Below are 18239 nucleotides of genomic sequence, written 5' to 3'. Positions count from 1 at the left end.
CACACATGGGCTTGTGCCGGGGCTCCCTCTTGTGGGAATATACAGTATGGTTGTTACAGAGCCAGGATTCCTGGCTGTTTTGTCACTGTGCCTGTGTCAATGATAGTTCAGCAACAATTATTTAAACATCATTATTACCAGCCATTTTCTCTGTCCCCCAGGTCCCCTGGTGTACGATGGCAGCCTGTTGTCAGAGTGTAACAGAGACTGCTCCTGCTTGGCTGGGGAGTGGGACCCTGAGTGTTCAGACAACGGCATCACCTACACCTCCCCCTGCCTCGCAGGCTGCTCCAGCTTTACAGGTTACGGCAAGAACACGTACCAATACTATTAATGTACTGAGTGTACAAAACATTCACAGGGATGCTGGCCCATGTTGACTCCAATGCTTCCCACAGTTGTGTCAAGTTGGCTGTATGTCTTTTGAGTGGTGGACCATTCTTGATACACACAGGAAACTGTTGAGCGTAAAAAAACAGCAGCGTTGCAGTTCTTGACACAAACTGGTACCACTGGCACCTACTACCATAACCTGTTTAAAGGCACTTAAATATTTTGTCTTGCCCATTCACCCTCTGAATGGCACACATACACAATCCATGTCTCAATTGTCTCAAGCTTTTACAATATATTTTTTAAACCTTTCCCCTCCTCTTTATCTATACTGATTTAAGTGGATTTAACTAGTGACATCCATAAGGGATTATAGCGTTAACCTGGATTCGCCTGGTCAGCATATGTCATGGAAAGAGCAGGTGTTCTTAATGTTTTATACACTCAGTGTAAATAAGTTATTTTCAACCATTAACTGGGGCCTTGTTGAGGCCTTATCTAAGTTAGTAATTGCTGATTGACAATAAAGTATTATTTTGATGTATGGAAAAAAATATGGTATGCAATTCCTATGTAGAGAAGGTTCTCTCTGGTAGTTGTTCAATATGACTTCAGCTTTTACAGCTTTTACAGGGCACTGTGGTAAAATGGATGTTTAATCTCAGTGTGACTCCCTGTTTAAATAAAATAAAAAAACATCAACACAAACACAAGTATGCTCTCTCTAATTCTCTCTTTCTTTCTCTCTCTCGGAGGACCTGAGCCTTAGGATCATCCCTCAGTACTACCTGGCATGATGACTCCTTGTTGTCCCCAGTCCACCTGGCCGTGCTGCTTCTCCAGTTTCAGCTGTTTTGCCTGTGGCTATGGAACCCTGACCTGTTCACCGGACGTCCTACCTGTCCCAGACCTGCTGTTTTCAACTCTCTAGAGACAGCAGGATGGTAGAGGTACTCTTAATAATCGGCTATGAAAAGCCAACTGACATTTACTCCTGAGGTGCTGACTTGCTGCACCCCCGACAACTACTGTGACTATTATTATTTGACCATGCTGGTCATTTATGAACATTTGAACATCTTGGCCATGTTCTGTTATAATTTCCACCCGGCACAGCCAGAAGAGGACTGGCCACCCCTCATAGCATGGCTCCTCTCTAGGTTTCTTCCTAGGTTTTGGCCTTTCTAGGGAGTTTTTCCTAGCATTGCTTGCTGTTTGGGGTTTTAGGCTGGGTTTCTGTACAGCACTTTGAGATATCAGCGGATAAAAATACATTTGATTTGACAGACCCCACACTCATCTCTAGAGATCGAACTTCAGACTCCCTCCAAAACCACTGAACCCCTCAACACACCGAAAGAGATTACGGTGCACACCCTTAGAGGAAGCCGGAACAGGATAACTCCCTCCACCATCACAAAGACACAGAGGAGGAGGAACTATCCAACACCCAGGGAGAGAGAACGAGTGACCTCAGTCGAACACAGTCAGAAAGAGGAGGTGGAAGAGGCATTAGATAGAGGAGGAGGTTACCCCAGAGGCCATTCCTCCTGTTCATGTGAGTAAGAAAGAGCAGAAGGCTTCTGATCAGCCAAATGGCAGGCAGAGGGAGAGCTCATAGTGATTGAAGAATTGAAAAGTCCCATTTACTTAATGATCATTTTTCACTGTCTTCAACCCTCAAGAACCAGGGTGAGTCTGGGTCACCCTTTTACTGCTGCTCATTCCTTAAAGTACTATTACCAACGAATACCTGTTTGTCTGTAGTCATAGCTGTTCTTAACCTGTTCAACTCTGACGCCCTCTGGTGGCATTTTATAAACGATGCATAATATTGTATTCTGCCCTCATAAAGTACATTTCGGTCCTTACAGAAACATGCTTACGGAAAAGGAAAGGTGAATACCTAGTCAGTTGTGCAACTGAATGCATTCAACTAAAATGTGTCTTACGCATTTGACCCAACCCCTCTGAATCAGAGATGTGCGGGGTCTGCCTTAATCGACATTCACGTCATCCGCGCCCAGGGAACAGTGGGTTACCTCCCTTGCTCAGGGGCAGAACGACAGTTAAGTACTGTTAGAAAGCTAAGAACTGTGGGATTCTGATAATCGTCAGAAACAATGTGACTATTACAGAGCCCGAGATACGGTGGAGGTCCAAATTGTAAGTTGCTGGGGAATAAGAGGTTTGAAAGTCTAGGTTTGACATAAAATATGTAAACAATTACTCTCTCTAAACATGTGCACATTTCCATAGGAACATAGCCATTTTAAAAGCGCGGGGTTTGTGCAAAGTTTTTCGTTTTACAGGATATACACATGAGAAGAAAGCTGAAGTCTCTACCTATCCATTGATATAAATATTCCCCTGTCTGATTCCCAGTTCATCCACTAGTTAGCAGTAGGAGATCACATGAGTTCTCTTGGCCACTTGAAACCAGTTGCATCTGGATCCTGTAATTTCCTAATGAGCCGCCCCCCAGGTGGTGAGGGTAGGCAACAATTTGTAACTGGATCCTGGACTTCCTGACAGGCCGCCCCAGGTGGTGAGGGTAGGCAACATCATATCTGCCATGCTGATCCTCAACACGGGGACCCCTCAGGGGTGCCTGCTTAGTCCCTTCCTGTACTCCATGTTCACCTGCGACTCCAACACCATCATTAAGTTAGCCAATGACACGATTGTGGTAGGGCCTGATCACCAACGATGATGAGACAGCCTATAGGGATTTTTAAAAATGTGTTTATTGCTTAAACACAAATTTTAACACAGCATAAACCAATACTGATCAAATTAGAAATCAAAGCAGTGGTAGGTTTTATGGGGAAAACATTCAATCAAATACACATGGTAAGCAGATGTTAATAATGCGAGTGTAGCGAAATGCTTGTGCTTCTAGTTCCGACCGTGCAGTAATATCTAACAAGTAATCAAAACATTTCACAACAACTACCTTATACACACACAAGTGTAAAGGAATAAATAAGAATATGTACATATACATATATGGATGAGCGATGGCCAAACGGCATAGGCAAGATGCAGTAGATGGTATAGAGTACAGTATATACATATGAGATGAGTAATATAGGGTATGTAAACATTATATAAAGTGGCATTGTTTAAAGTGACTAGTGATGCATTTATTACATCATATTTGTAATTATTAAAGTGGCTAGAGATTGAGTCAGTATGTTGGCAGCAGCCACTCAATGTTAGTGATGGCTGGTTAACAGTCTGATGACCTTGAGATAGAAGCTGTTTTTCAGTCTCTCGGTCCCAGCTTTGAGGCAGGGTGAACAGGCAGTGGCTCGGGTGGTTGTTGTCCTTGATGGTCTTTTTTGCCATCCTGTGACATCGGGTGGTGTAAGTGTCCTGGAGGGCAGGTAGTTTTACCCCGGTGATACGTTGTGCAGTTGCTGTACCAGGCGGTGATACAGCCTGACAGGATGCTCTCGATTGTGCATCTGTAAAAGTTTGTGACCGTTTTTGGTGACAAGCCAAATTTCTTCAGCCTCCTGAGGTTGAAGAGGCGCTGTTGTGCCTTCTTCACCATGCGGTCTGTGTGGGTGGACCATTTCAATTTGTCCGTGATGTGTATGCCGAGGAACTTAAAACGTTCAACTTCTCCACTACTGTCCTATTGATGTGGATAGGGGGGTTGCTCCCTCTGCTGTTTCCTGAAGTCCACGATCATCTCCTTTGTTTTGTTGACGTTGAGAGTGAGGTTATTTTCCTGACACCACACTCCCGAGGGTGTAGCATAAGAACAGCTTCATTGGCACAATGAACAATAACCTTGCACAATGTTCTAATCTAACATTCTAATCTATATCTGCTTAATTTGTAAATTATGTCAGTGTTGGAGCCCCTAGCTATCCATAAATGAAAAAAACAAGAATATGGTGCCATCTGGTTTGCTTATTAATATAAGGAATTTGAAATTATTTATAGGTTTATAAGTATATTTTATCCAATTACATTTTTGATACTTAAGTATATTTAAAACAAAATACTTTTAGACTATTACTCTAGTATTTTACTGGGTGACTTTAACTTGAGTAAAAGTAAAGATACCTTAATAGAAAATGACTCAGTCATGTATGATAATTGGGTACTTTTCCCACCACTGCACTGGTTCTGTGTATAAGCCATTTAGTAATAACTTTTACCCAAAGCGACTTTGCTAAGATCATGCTTGCTTCGTCCCGCAAAGTATTGTTCCTAGAGACACTGAATATGTCGCTGTTAAGTGGAAACGTTATTTTCGTTTGAGTTGGTTGATCAAGGACACGTACGGAAGCTTCTGCAAAGAGTCGTCTGTATCAACAATAGTTCGTTGCGGGACAAAGCAATGGCCATGCACGAATACATTTTACGTATGGGTGCTCCCGGGAATCGAACCCATAATTCTTGCAGGACCACAGACAACAATAGTCAACGTTACGTTTCTCTCAAGATTAGAATACTTGTGTTGTAGCTACACAGTAACACGTTAGCTAACGTGCTAGCCACAGTAGCTAGCCAGGGCTACAGTTTGCATCCATGACATACTTGTGTCATACAGTTAATTCAGGTTTAGCTCATGTCAGCTACAATGTAGTTGGAATCATTTGTAATAACTGTCTCTGAAGTTTATTTTGTTGCCACCAGGGTGAACCACGTGTATTTCTGCGTGCGCCACCATTTTTTCTCATTTCAACTATGACCCTTCGCCTCTGACCCAACAACACATGGCATGTTTCTGTCCTCGTTTATTCAAAACTGGTTCGTAGTCGCCATCAAGCGTCCTTCTCAAATTACTGCATTTTTAAATATTTTTTAAAATGATTTAACCTTATTTAACGAGGCAAGTCAGTTAAGAACGCATTGTTATTTACAATGTTATGTATTGCTCATCATTGGTGACGGCTGTTGTTTACTTATTTATTTGTTGTCTCATCACATTATTGTACAAAAAAACGGAAACGTAGCTAATACACCAGTATTTATTGTTTCGAGTGGTCTTTTTAGTGGTATGGGGATCCAGTATTGCGTCGCTGATTGCATTGATTGACAGATCATCCCTGAAGTTGTTTTATTACGTCAAAGTGCATTCACATTATGACGTTGGCTGAGTTACCGTATAAAATGCGATAGTTTATCTCTTTGGTAATCACTTGGTAAAGTTTTACATGATGGGAACATAGGCTCCAGCCATAGACTTTAACCATGGAGGATAATAAGGTAAGCCTATGAATTGCTAACAGAGAAGCCCCATGCAGTGGTGCAGGAACAGCTCCACCGTCTTTTTTTATGCTGCGTCAGGAACCACAGGGTTTACAGGACATGACGGTAGGGGTGCCGCAAGTAGTGGCAGCTGGGTGGCGGTGTGGGCTAACGTTAATGTGCCGCTAATATTATCATTTTTAATATTGTAAAAAAATGTATGCATTATAATAACCTATGTCCCATAGGTTATTATAATGCATACATTTTTTTACAATATTAAAAATGATAATATTAGCCCACACCGCCACCCAGCTGCCACTACTTGCGGCACCCCTACCGTCAAATATGATCCTTGCAAAGATAACAGTAGTAGGCTATCATAATTCTACCTAAATTATAATAATAATAGGTGACTCCAGAACGCATTAATTACGAATCTTGAAATCAGGCAATAGAATCTATGTGTATTTATAGCGAAGACCTGTTCTGTTATTTTTTTTATATATTGGCCATTATAAACTGGGTGTTTTGAGCCCTGAATGCTGATTGGCTGAAAGCTATGGTATATCAGAGCGTAAAACATTTATTTGTCCTCTTCTAATTAAGTTGGTAACCAGTTTATAATAACTGTGCTTTGTGTCACGTGTAAGAACAGCTCTTAGCTGTGGTATATTGTCCATATCCATGAGCATTTAAAGAATGGTCTAATTTCTTCCAATCAGAGTTTAAATGAAGATGATCCACATGATCATCAAAGTTTGGAAGGTCAAGTCCAGAAAATGAAGAATGATATCCTGGGTTTAAACTATCCAGAAGATAGTGAAGTGAAGGATCCCCTGCCTCAGATCGAGCTGAAGGCTGTGACAAGGAGAAAAGTTAAGGTGAGAGAATAGACTGAGGAGAGAAAGGGAAATCTGGGGTCTTACATGTCCACACTTTAAACCTGTCCAATATGCCATATAACATGTTGTTGTGAGGTTGGAGGGTAAATTGTCCTTACAACAGACTTCCATCTTTTAATATTCAATCACCAATGGTTTACTGTAGCTCTTCTCAAAGGCCTGTATAGCAACATACAGTATGTCATTGACTGTATTGTCTTTTTAGACCAAAAGGAGGACCAGTGCCAACAGGTCCACAGTTGAACAGAACACTGATAGTGATGCGGCTGAGAGAGATTTTGTTGATAATCAGAATGATGAAGATGAGGAAAAGGTGAAGAAGGATCCCCTGCCTCAGATGCAGCAGGATGCCGTGAAAATAAATAAAGTCAAGGTAAGGGAATAGATTGAGCAGAGATGTGGATATTTGTGATATTTGTGATATTTGGATATTTGTGATATCTTCAGTGCTCCGTAGAATTGCCGCCCTCCGTAGAATTGCCGCCCTTTCCTATGTTGCTATGTGCATAATAACAAAGTTAACCAGCATATTGGGATTGAGAACAATGCTGCAGAGGCAGCAGCAGTAGCAGAGACGGGGAAACAGCCCTGGCCTTAGCCTAATTGTCTAAGAAAATTGAGGAGAGAGGAAAACCCAACTAAATTAGGTCTATAATCAAAAGCCTAATTGTTAAATGTGCCTGGCTTTGTAAATCATCCATATACACTGCTCAAATAAAGGGAACACTTAAACAACACAATGTAACTCCAAGTCAATCACACTTCTGTGAAATCAAACTGTCCACTTAGGAAGCAACACTGATTGACAATAAATTTCACATGCTGTTGTGCAAATGGAATAGACAACAGGCAATTAGCAAGAAACCCCCAATAAAGGAGTGGTTCTGCAGGTGGGGACCACAGACCACTTCTCAGTTCCTATGCTTCCTGGCTGATGTTTTGGTCACTTTTGAATGCTGGCGGTGTTTTCACTCTAGTGGTAGCATGAGACGGAGTCTACAACCCACACAAGTGGCTCAGGTAGTGCAGCTCGGATGGAACATCAATGCGAGCTGTGGCAAGAAGGTTTGCTGTGTCTGTCAGCGTAGTGTCCAGAGCATGGAGGCGCTACCAGGAGACAGGCCAGTACATCAGGAGACGTGGAGGAGGCCGTAGGAGGGCAACAACCCAGCAGCAGGACCGCTACCTCCGCCTTTGTGCAAGGAGTAGCAGGAGGAGCACTGCCAGAGCACTGCAAAATGACCACCAGCAGGCCACAAATGTGCATGTGCTCGCCAGAGGTAGCCTGACTGCCATTAGGTACCGAGATGAGATCCTCAGACCCCTTGTGAGACCATATGCTGGTGCGGTTGGCCCTGGGTTCCTCCTAATGCTAGACAATGCTAGACCTCATGTGGCTGGAGTGTGTCAGCAGTTCCTGCAAGAGGAAGGCATTGCTGCTATGGACTGGCCCGCCCGTTCCCCAGACCTGAATCCAATTGAGCACATCTGGGACATCATGTCTCGCTCCATCCACCAACGCCACGTTGCACCACAGACTGTCCAGGAGTTGGAGGATGCTTTAGTCAAGGTCTGGGAGGAGATCCCTCAGGAGACCATCCGCCACCTCATCAGGAGCATGCCCAGGCGTTGTAGGTAGGTCATACAGGCACGTGGAGGCCACACACACTACTGAGCCTCATTTTGACTTGTTTTAAGGACATGACATCAAAGTTGGATCAGCCTGTAGTGTGGTTTTCCACTTTCATTTTGAGTGTGACTCCAAATCCAGACCTCCATGGGTTGATAAATTTGATTTCCATTGTAATTTTTGTGTGATTCTGTTGTCAGCACATTCAACTATGTAAAGAAAAAAGTATTTAATAAGAATATTTCATTCATTCAGATCTAGGATGTGTTTTTTTAGTGTTCCCTTTATTTTTTTGAGCAGTGTATATATTACCAGTCGAAAGGGTTTTTCTTTATTTTTACTATTTTCTACATTGTAGAATAATAGTGAAGACATCAAAACTATGAAATAACACATATGGAATCATGTAGGTATCAATTTTTTTTTAAACAAATCAAAATATATTTTACATTTGAGATTCTTCAAAGTAGCCCTTTGCCTTGATGACAGCTTTGCACACGCTTGGCATTCTCTCAACCAGCTTCATGAGGTAGTCACCTGGAATGCATTTCATAAATTAACATGTGTGCCTTGTTAAAAAATTAAGTAAAGGAATTTCTTTCCTTCTTAATGCATTTGAGCCAATCAGTTGTGTTGTGACAAGGTAGTGTTGGTATACATAAGATAGCCCTATTTGGTAAAAGACCAAGTCCATATTATGGCAAGAACAGCTCAAATAAGCAAAGAAAAACAGCAGTCCGTCATTACTTTAAGACATGAAGTTCAGTCAATCCGGAAAATTTAAAGAACTTAGAACTTTTCATCAAGTGCAAAAACCATCAAGTCGCAAAAACCATCAAGCATAATGATGAAACTGGCTCTCATGAGGACCGCCACAGGAAAGGAAGACAGAGTTAACTCGGCTGCAGAGGATACGTTCTTTAGAGTTAACTGCACCTCACATTGCAGGCCAAATAAATGTTTCCACAGAGTACAAGTCACAGACACATCTCATCGTCAACTGTTCAGAGGAGACTGCGTGAATCAGGCCTTCATGGTCAAATTGCTGCGAAGAAAGCACTACTAAAGGACACCAATAAGAAGAGACTTGCTTGGGCCAAGAAACACAAGCAATGGACATTAGACTGGTGGAAATCTGTCCTTTGGTCTGATAAGTCCAAATTCCAACAATGTCTTTGTGAGAGTAGGCGTACAGATGATCTCCGCATGTGTGGTTCCGACCATGAAGCATGGAGGAGGTGTGATAATGTGGGGGCGCTTTGTTGGTGACACTGTCTGTGATTTATTTAGAATTCAAGGCACACTTAACCAGCATGGCTACCATAGTATTCTGCAGTGATACGCCATCCCATCTGGTTTGCGTCTCCAGGCTGTGTAAGGGCTATTTGACCAAGAAGGAGAGTGATGGAGGGCTGCATCAGATGACCTGACATCCACAATCACCCAACCTCAACCCAATTGTTTTGTTTTGGGATGAATTGGACCACAGAGTGAAGGAAAAGCAGCCAATAAGTTCTCAGCATAGGTGGGAACTCCTTCAAGACTGTTGGAAAAGCATTCCAGGTGAAGCTGGTTGAGAGAATGCCAAGAGTGTGCAAAGCTGCCATCAAGGCAAAGGATGGCTACTTTGAAGAATCTCAAATATAAAATCTATTTTGATTTGTTTAACACTTTTTGGTACCTAAATGATTCCATATGTGTTATTTCATAGTTTTGATGTCTTCACTATTATTCTACAATGTAGAAAATAGTACAAATAAAGAAAAGCCTTGAATGAGTAGGTGTGTCCAAACTTTTGACTGGTACTGTATACATATATACAGGAGTAAGACAGCTTCTATTGCCTGTTTGAGTATTTGTTTAATAGCCTACTGATTCTGTGAGCACCAAGCCTCATGCACCGGCAAAATGTTGAATTAAGCAATTTCACAGATTCGGCTGTTTTTAATATTTGCTATGCTGTAATAATGGCTTTATAATTTTTAGTCGTTAGAACAGACTGGTATTGCTTAACATTTGCTTAACCTTTTGCGCGTAGGGGGCAGTATTTTCGTTTTTGGTTAAAAAACATACCCATTTGAAACGGCCTATTTCTCAGCCTCAGACACTAGAATATGCATATAATTGTCAGATTAGGATAGAAAACACTCTAACGTTTCCAGAACTGTAAAGAAGAAGTTTCCAGAACTGTAAAGAAGACGTTTCCAGAACTGTAAGGAAGAAACTAAATGGCTGAAATGATATTGCGTCTTCAGCATGGACAGCACAATAAACAGTTGCTGTTATGTGGTGCCTTTTCGCTGCAGTAGGGAGGAGAGCGAGACAACGTGCACCTGTCACACAGGCACTCGTTGTCATTTCTTTTAATACAGTGTCACCATCGGGCTCTTTCTTGAGTCATTTGTGTGTCTTAATTATTTAATTAAACAGTGTGCTTAAAGCATCAGCCAAGCTCAGTGCCTATGTAGGTGATTGTATTCAAACACATAGGCTGTGTCTGATATGGAAAAATACATTTTAACATTAGAACAGGATGACTCTCGGTCGACAAATATTTTTTTTGTCGGGGACAGCCCTGCAATCAGTCTTACCCTTGCTCTACTCAAAGGGCTGTATTGGAATGGCTTCATACAGTATCTACGTGTATATCATTGACTGTATTGTCTTTTTAGGCCAAGAGGACCAAGAGAACAAAGTGGAGCAGATCACTGATGCAGGTCATAAATGAAACTCTAATTTCACTGAATGTAATCCTTTTGCATGTAAATGTAATTTAGTATGGACATCTATTGAGCAGAGGACTAATAGCAGAGTGCACATGTTATACTTTCTTGGGTACTTAACTTCACAAAGTACACAAAGTTGGCTAATACATATTTGCCTCAGGAGGTTACATGTTTTCTGACTTCTTTACCTTGGTGAATGCTGCTTTGCACACAGGTCCCTCTACATCTGTGGAATTCTCTGTGATGGCAGTTCAGGGGACATCTCACCAGGGACAATCTAATGAGAAGATCCTAAGTGAGTGTGTCTCCAGGGCCTGTCAGACCAGGGCTCTTGACCTCCCGCCAATCGATCCGGATGCTTTCAACCCGATTATCATCCGGTTTCTGGAAAAACTTACTGAGGAGTATGTCCAAACTTCTATTGTAGTATTTGAATGCAATGTCATCTGGAGGATTTTATAAATTGTATGTGTGTTGGTGTGCTTTTTGGTGCTAAAAACATCTAATTATCTCCTATAGGCAATGGAGGCAGTTAAGCATTGGCAGGATGGACCCTGTAAGTCCCTTAACCCTGAACATGATTAATAGATATATTAATAGATGTTTCAAGAATATTAGATACAAACCTTTTATCTATCTACAGTATCATCCACATTATCACAAACAGTTTCATTCAAAGAGATTTTTAGTAGCCTACTGCTTTTCATGCTTTCCAATGTATGCCACTTTCATGATTCTCATGAACATATGTGAGATTGTTGGTATCTCTTCGAGGAGCTTGGTTTCAGAGCCCGGCTATGAGTAATCTACCTACGCTGTTTCGGTCCTACAGGTGATGAGGGCATTGCTTGCAGAGATGTGCCTGGAGATTGTGCGGTTTGTATCTGAGGCCATCCTGGAGGTCATCATCCCTGCAATTTTCCGTTTTGTACGGATATACAGCCATGTGTCTCCAGTATCCAGCAAGTCTCTGACAGAATCAGAGAGATCCTCTAGCACAAACCTGAAGGTTCGCAAGAGAGGCAGCAGCAAATCCTCAAGGTCTTGCACGGCCAAATCAAGCTCCTCACGTAATGGGTATGTTCAGTCATTCCTAAAGAAACCGGTTTCACCTAACTATTCATAACCCATTTTGTGAAAATATGTTTTGTTATCTGTATAACAGTTTACTCTTAATGACCAATTTTATTGATTACTGAATGATGTATTAATGTCACTACCGTGTCTACTATTGAATATGGAATGCTGTATTGTTTGCTTTGTATTCTCAAAGGTCTCAGACAGTGTTGCAAAATACTCAGGGAGATGGTGAGTCTATATAATCTGAGCCACTCAGGGACTTTTTGGGATTACTGAGGACAGTCTCCTCACTGGTGTCCAGGATTCCTTCAAAGAGTCGCTGAACAATGTCCTCTGTATCCAAAGAGAGGACCAGGTAGACACTCAAAGTCTATCCCGGGTTATTGTTGAAGTGTCAAAGAACGTCAATTCCATAATCTCTGTGGCCATCCAAACTCCCATCTCTGGCCGAATGTCCCCTGTTATTTTTGCCAGTGGTGGTGTCTCCAGAACCAAGGTTGTTGAGGAGATGGTGTCTGGCGTTTCCAACATACTTCAGATGTATATTAATGGGAAGAGTGTTGAGCAGATTGTTGTTCTCAGAGAGGATGGTGTTGAGGTGGATATGACACATTTAACAGGACAGGTCATGACAGCCCTCAGTGGCACTGTTTTGAACTTCAGCAATAAGGAAGAAAATGACCCCGACAAGAGGGAACTGCTTTGTGTTGTTGCTGACCATATGAAGATGCTTGAAGCTTGTAAAAGTCCTGAGGAGATGCTAAAACAAGGAGAGAGCAACCTCAATATCAAAGGTGCCAAATCTAGTCTTCGTCTGTCAACACAAAGTATGGATAGACTACTCACTGAGGAGTTTCAGACCAAGGCCACTGAATCGATCCGGGAGATTGTTAAAAGATTCAGGGGTTGTACATCATGTTGTTCTGGCACTATATCATCTAGTCCAACTCCTCGGATAGGTGAGAACAATGAACAAAAAGGACAAAGTGAGACCCCAAAACCTCTCTTGGCTCTCAAAAAGTATTTGCAAGACCAAGTCCTCCTTGACACCACAATAGCGATTGCCAGCCAGGTTCTTGTCTTGTATAAGACTGAGGTGATGGAGAAGTTCTCATCTTCTGTTGGAGAGTGTGATTCTGAAGAGTCTCTGGAGGCCATTCTATTCGTGGATGGCATCATGTCTGACTTGAATGATTTCACCAGTTCGTGTTCCCCCTCACCATCTGAGTTGTTAGACAGTGAACAATGTCTCTCCCATCTCACTTTTCCACTTGGTCTGCAGGACAGCACCACCAACAGTGAATCTACCCTGAGTCTTCCAGTTATAAATATGAAGAAACTCTCCAGTGTGTCTTTCCAGACAAAGGCTAGAAAGGCAGTGAGCGAAGCTCTGAGATCTGTCAACCCCTTTACAAACAGCTTACTGGGAGACTCTGAAGCATCTAAATTGCTGGACACTTTTGTAACAGATGTGGAGACTATTGTTCAGTCCATGCAGGCACATCACTCTGAAAATTTCAGAATTTCAAAAGTGAGCACCCTTCATGCGGCTCGTATTATATATCATAGATTTTGAGAAATGCTGAGGCGTTTTCTCACTCCCTGCCAAGACTCTGTAAAGGTCATCGATGGTGTTACACCAATACATGATGAGACTCTCAAACAGGCTCCTAGTGAAAGTTTAGATTCTCAGGTGACTTGTAATAGGGATTCTCTTGAAATCCAAGCGGACCTTCAAACCTGTACCAAGGAGGTCATTAGTCAGATCCTCACTGTGTATCACTCTGAGGAATCCATGGAGGAATGCCTCTCTAGCCTAAAAGGAGATACAGAAGACCTGTCCAAGCTTTTGGATGCCGTTGTTTCTCAGATTGACGTCCTTGCCGCCTCCAAATCATATTTATCTGTTGATGACTATGCTGTCAATACACAGGACAATTTGCATGGTGAGATCAACAATGATGAGGAGGAGGCATCCTCTAGAAGTCTTAAATCCACAGCCTTTGACAAACTATGTACTGATGAGTTTCAAATGAAAGCCTCACATATGGCTGGTGGGATCCTTCAATCAGGGTTAATTGGCATTGTAAATACCAGCCTTGATGGTAGAAGTGCAGACATTTGTGCAGAGTCCAGTAACGATGGTGATGATAGAGATATCAAAATCCTTCAGAAGAGTGGAACTCCACCTTTGTTCACCTCTTCTCTGCACACCAATTCTGCAGCATCCAACATCGTCATAAGCATCACTAAAGACCTTAATAGCTTCACCCAGATCACTAAAATGTCTGATGCTTCAGTGTCTGGCCAGTTAGAGAGATCCCTGTCAGCTTCAACCCTTCCTGTCAGTGTTCAGAACGGGGCCAATGTGAAAGGAAAGATCATTTGGCCAGGCACTGTAAACCTGTTCAACAATGTGTTCATCAAGGTCAAGGATTTTTTTGCCAAGCAACAACCGGTCCTCCTAGACAATGTGGTTGAGGCCCCCAAACATGCCGAATCCATATGCAGAACAGCTACTTCTACACAAATGACTTACAGTGAACATGAAGGCAGCCAGACCAGCATGGTAAGTTATTCCAAAGCCTTAATTAGTCAGACTCTGATGACAATCCAGAGGAGAGTGTCTATGTCAGAGAGGATGAGCACCTCAGAGAAAGGCCTCTTGACTCGTTCCATCGTGGGCTCCATGTTGGAGGATGTTGACATGGTGAGAACTGATGGACACGAGATACACCGGCCATCCTCCTCAAAGTCCTCCCTGTCCATCACCTCTGCCATGACCAGAGGGTCCCGGAGTGATTTTACAAATTCTCTTCCAGGCACTCCAGTCCCCAATGAGTGGCCTGTTGAAATATATTATCCTATCATTAGGAGTTCGGTCATTGATATGAGTGACTCCTCAACTCATTCACAAGGGTCAACAAATTACACAAGGCAAACCATCTCTGCCATAGTTGACACTGTTATGGAGGTCATTCCAAGAGAAGATACGGAACACATAGCCACTGCAGATGATGTCACTTCTTTTACAAGAAGACTTGCGAGACTCAGCCCCAGGGACGGTCTTCAGAACTTCTCACATGAGCTCACTGACAAAGTTTATGAGCTCATAAAAAGTCACAACACCCCACAGGCTCTTTTTGTGCCAGCTGGCAAGAGCGTGTCTGACTCTATTCTTTTGAAGCTGAAGACAGGATTGAATGCTTCTGAAGAATCCAGGGAGTTTCCATCTGACCTTGTATACTCCTTTGCTACGGAGTCAATAAAACGTCTGCTACAGCAGATTGTCTTCTGGCTTCCTCCACCATCACAAGGATCCGATTTCTGCCAAACTATCATCTCTGATGATTCTCTGCAGGAAACAAGTTGGCATATGCCGAGCTCTTCTGCCATCTCCGTTAGTTCCTCACAGGTTTACTTTGACACAAAGAGCCTTTTCACCAATATAATGGTCGATCAGGTCATGGATACCTGTTCTGTGGCCTCCAATTCATCAGAAGAATTATCAGAGTTGATGAACATAATCAATGGGTTGTCCCCAACTGATGCTGGAACACTTGACTCTGACAGACCGGCTCTCATGACCACTAGCCGTCAGTCTAGTTCCAAATCATTGCCTGGACCCTCTCTGTCTGGCAGCAGCACACACAACGGTGGAACTGTGGATATTCAAGTTTTAGGAGAGGTGGAATCCAAGATGGACAACAAAGATCTGGAGATGTCTAGTGCCTCTGTGCATCCATCAACTCCATCAGCCATGGACTCTGATACACATGCATCATTTGACTCCACTAGCAATGACTACACCTCTTTGGTACTTTTTCTGATTGTTAGACTGCTGTCAATGATCACCCCTATCACATTACTGGAATCCTCTGACATTGGTGAAACATCAAGAGTTCTCACAAAGAGGATTCTGTCTGAGTTCTGTGGCACCTCAGGCCTTGAACCAACTCAAGCCTACCCCCAGAATCTGAAAATCAAAAAGATTTTCAAGGCTGTCTACAAGGGGCTTCTTCAAGAATTTGGGTCAGAGAAGATGCTCCAGGTTGCAATGAAGTCAACGGATTATGCATTTGACGATGCCCTGGTCAAATCATTAACTAGGGAACTACTAACGAAATGCAATGAGGCTAGCTCTTCACCTCCCTCCATGACCCAGTTGTCATCACGCAATGCACTTGGCAGTGACGAGGTAGGTAATTCTGGGCTTCCAAAAACTGGTAGAAAGGAAAAGAAGAGAGGAAGATTCAGCGCTCTCTGTGGACTCAACCCAAAGGTACATATGTCATCAAAATACACATTTTTAAGATTATTCTTTATTCATTACGTACAGTATGATGGTAAACACTGATACCCTTTGTGTGCAATTTCTCCTACTGTATAAATGACTGTTTGTTACCCAGTGTACAAAGAAGGTCAACAAGAAGAACCACTGCACTCCAACACCTTCCCAGAACCAGACCCCTGCCGTCAGTGAAACAGGTAAGTCAATACACTCAAATGTGTACTGAACAAAAATATAAACGCAACATGCAACAATTTAAAAGATTTTATTGAGTTACAGTTCATATATGGAAATCAGTCAATTGAAATATGTTCATTAGGCCCTTATCTATGGATTTCACATGACTGGGAATACAGATATGCATCTGTTCGTCACAGATACCTTAAAAAAAGGTAGGGGCGTGGATCAGAAAACCTGTCAGTATCTGGTGTGACCACCATTTGCCTCATGCAGCGTGACACTTCTCCTTCGCATAGAGTTGATCAGGCTGTTGATTGTGGCCTATGGAATGTTGTCCCACTCCTCTTCAATAGCTGTGTGAAGTTGTTGAATATTGGTGAGAACTGGAACACGCTGTTGTACAAGTCAATCCAGAGCATCACAAACATGCTAAATGGATGACATGTCTGGTGAGTATGCAGGCCTTTCGACATGGGGCCATGCATTACCATGCTGAAACATGAGGTGATGGCGGTGGATGAATGGCACGACAATGGGCCCAAGGATCTCGTGACGGTATCTCTGTGCATTCAAATTGCCATTGATAAAATGCAATTGTGTTCGTTGTCCGTAGATTATGCCTGCCCACACCATAACCCTTACAGCCAACACAACGCCATATACTTGGTCTGTGGTTGTGAGGCCGGTTGGGCATACTGCCAAATTCTCTAAAACGACATTGAAGGCGGCTTATGGTAAAGAAATAAACATTCAATTCTCTGGCCACAGCTCTGGTGGACATTCCTGCAGTCAGCATGCCAATTGCACGCTCCCTCAAAACAAGTCAACCAGCGTTTTTCCTTGCTCCTATTTTTCTCAGTCTCTGTCTCTGAGACATCTGTGGCGTTGTGTGGTGTGACAAAACTGCACATTTTAGCGTGGCCTTTTTATTGTCCACAGCACTAGATGCACCTTTGTAATGATCATGCTTTTTAATCCACAAGAGTCTAAGCCCTGTCTAGGCCGAGGGGTTTGTATCGTCCTTACTGCTAATAGCCGATACAAATGCATTGAATAACATATTCACTACATGGAAAGTGTCTGTCCTAAATCTGAGAGATATAACAAAGTTGACGAATATATATATATATTTATTTATATGTATATAACTTCCTGTTTACTAATATATATATATATTTATTTATATATATATAACTTCCTGTTTACTAATATATATATATATTTATATGTATATATATTTTTGCATGTTTTTATCCCCTTCTTTCTGGCACTAAACAGACTAAGCCCTGGGGGGGCCTATGTAACACTTCTGTGTTAAATAGGCGGATTGAGACTGCTAGGCTACCTGCCGCCCTACATTTGTAAATGATGTAGAATATTACAATTTAAATAATAATAATGCAATACTAATTATTCACACTAACTAGGATCAGTTAAAGAAAATGTTATGTTTACATTTTTCCCCAGCAATTTTCCATGATCAACAATCCTGCCGAACAGAGAGTGTATGCTCCACCAAGAAGAAACCAAGGAAGCGTTCGCTCATTTCCAGGATGTTTTCAGCTATAGGCAAAGCCTTGTCCAGTCCTTTTACTTCCTGCTATAAAAAGAAGAGGACCTAATCTATATTTCAAAATAAATATTTGAAATTAACATAATTGCATAAATTCTTCATGTTGAGTGTTTTTCATTATATATTATTGGATGATATAAAGTGTAGTAGTAGTAGAAGTTGTATAGTTGACTATATTACTTTTACTTTTAAGATACATTAAAAAACAATAAGAATAGTGTGCACTTCTATGTACAGTTGAAGTCTGATGTTTACATACACCTTAACCAAATACATTTAAACTCAGTTTTTTCACAATTCCTGACATTTA

The 18239-nt window shown here is 42.0% G+C and overlaps 1 protein-coding gene and 1 long non-coding RNA gene across 2 annotated transcripts; both read left to right on the top strand.

Annotated features, from left to right (window-relative positions):
* Positions 1–11053: 11053 nt before the first annotated feature.
* LOC116362230 (uncharacterized) lies at positions 11054–11688 on the top strand. Its single transcript, XR_004207745.1, has 3 exons — positions 11054–11209; positions 11325–11361; positions 11638–11688. It is a non-coding gene; the product is annotated as an uncharacterized LOC116362230 (long non-coding RNA).
* Positions 11689–12933: 1245 nt separating this feature from the next.
* On the top strand, positions 12934–18009 carry LOC109871347 (uncharacterized). Its single transcript, XM_031816562.1, has 3 exons — positions 12934–16167; positions 16295–16373; positions 17824–18009. Exons 1-3 carry the CDS (start codon positions 13465–13467, stop codon positions 17976–17978), a joined length of 2937 nt encoding a protein of 978 aa, XP_031672422.1. The 5' UTR covers positions 12934–13464; the 3' UTR covers positions 17979–18009.
* The last annotated feature ends 230 nt before the right edge of the window (positions 18010–18239 follow it).

Source organism: Oncorhynchus kisutch, unplaced genomic scaffold (genome assembly GCF_002021735.2).
Source record: "Oncorhynchus kisutch isolate 150728-3 unplaced genomic scaffold, Okis_V2 scaffold824, whole genome shotgun sequence".
Classification (NCBI taxonomy): Eukaryota; Metazoa; Chordata; class Actinopteri; order Salmoniformes; family Salmonidae; genus Oncorhynchus; species Oncorhynchus kisutch.
Note: the sequence above shows the minus strand (reverse complement) of the source record. Positions and strands in the feature narration are given on the sequence as shown.

What these genes read in the sequence shown, in the direction of transcription:
- LOC109871347 (XM_031816562.1), top strand. Translation starts at nt 13,465, where the DNA reads ATGCTGAGGCGTTTTCTCACTCCCTGCCAAGACTCTGTAAAGGTCATC. An exon ending in TCTGTGGACTCAACCCAAAG is followed by an intron (nt 16,168 to 16,294) that starts GTACATATGTCA and finishes TTTGTTACCCAG; the next exon opens with TGTACAAAGAAGGTCAACAA. An exon ending in CCCTGCCGTCAGTGAAACAG is followed by an intron (nt 16,374 to 17,823) that starts GTAAGTCAATAC and finishes ATTTTTCCCCAG; the next exon opens with CAATTTTCCATGATCAACAA.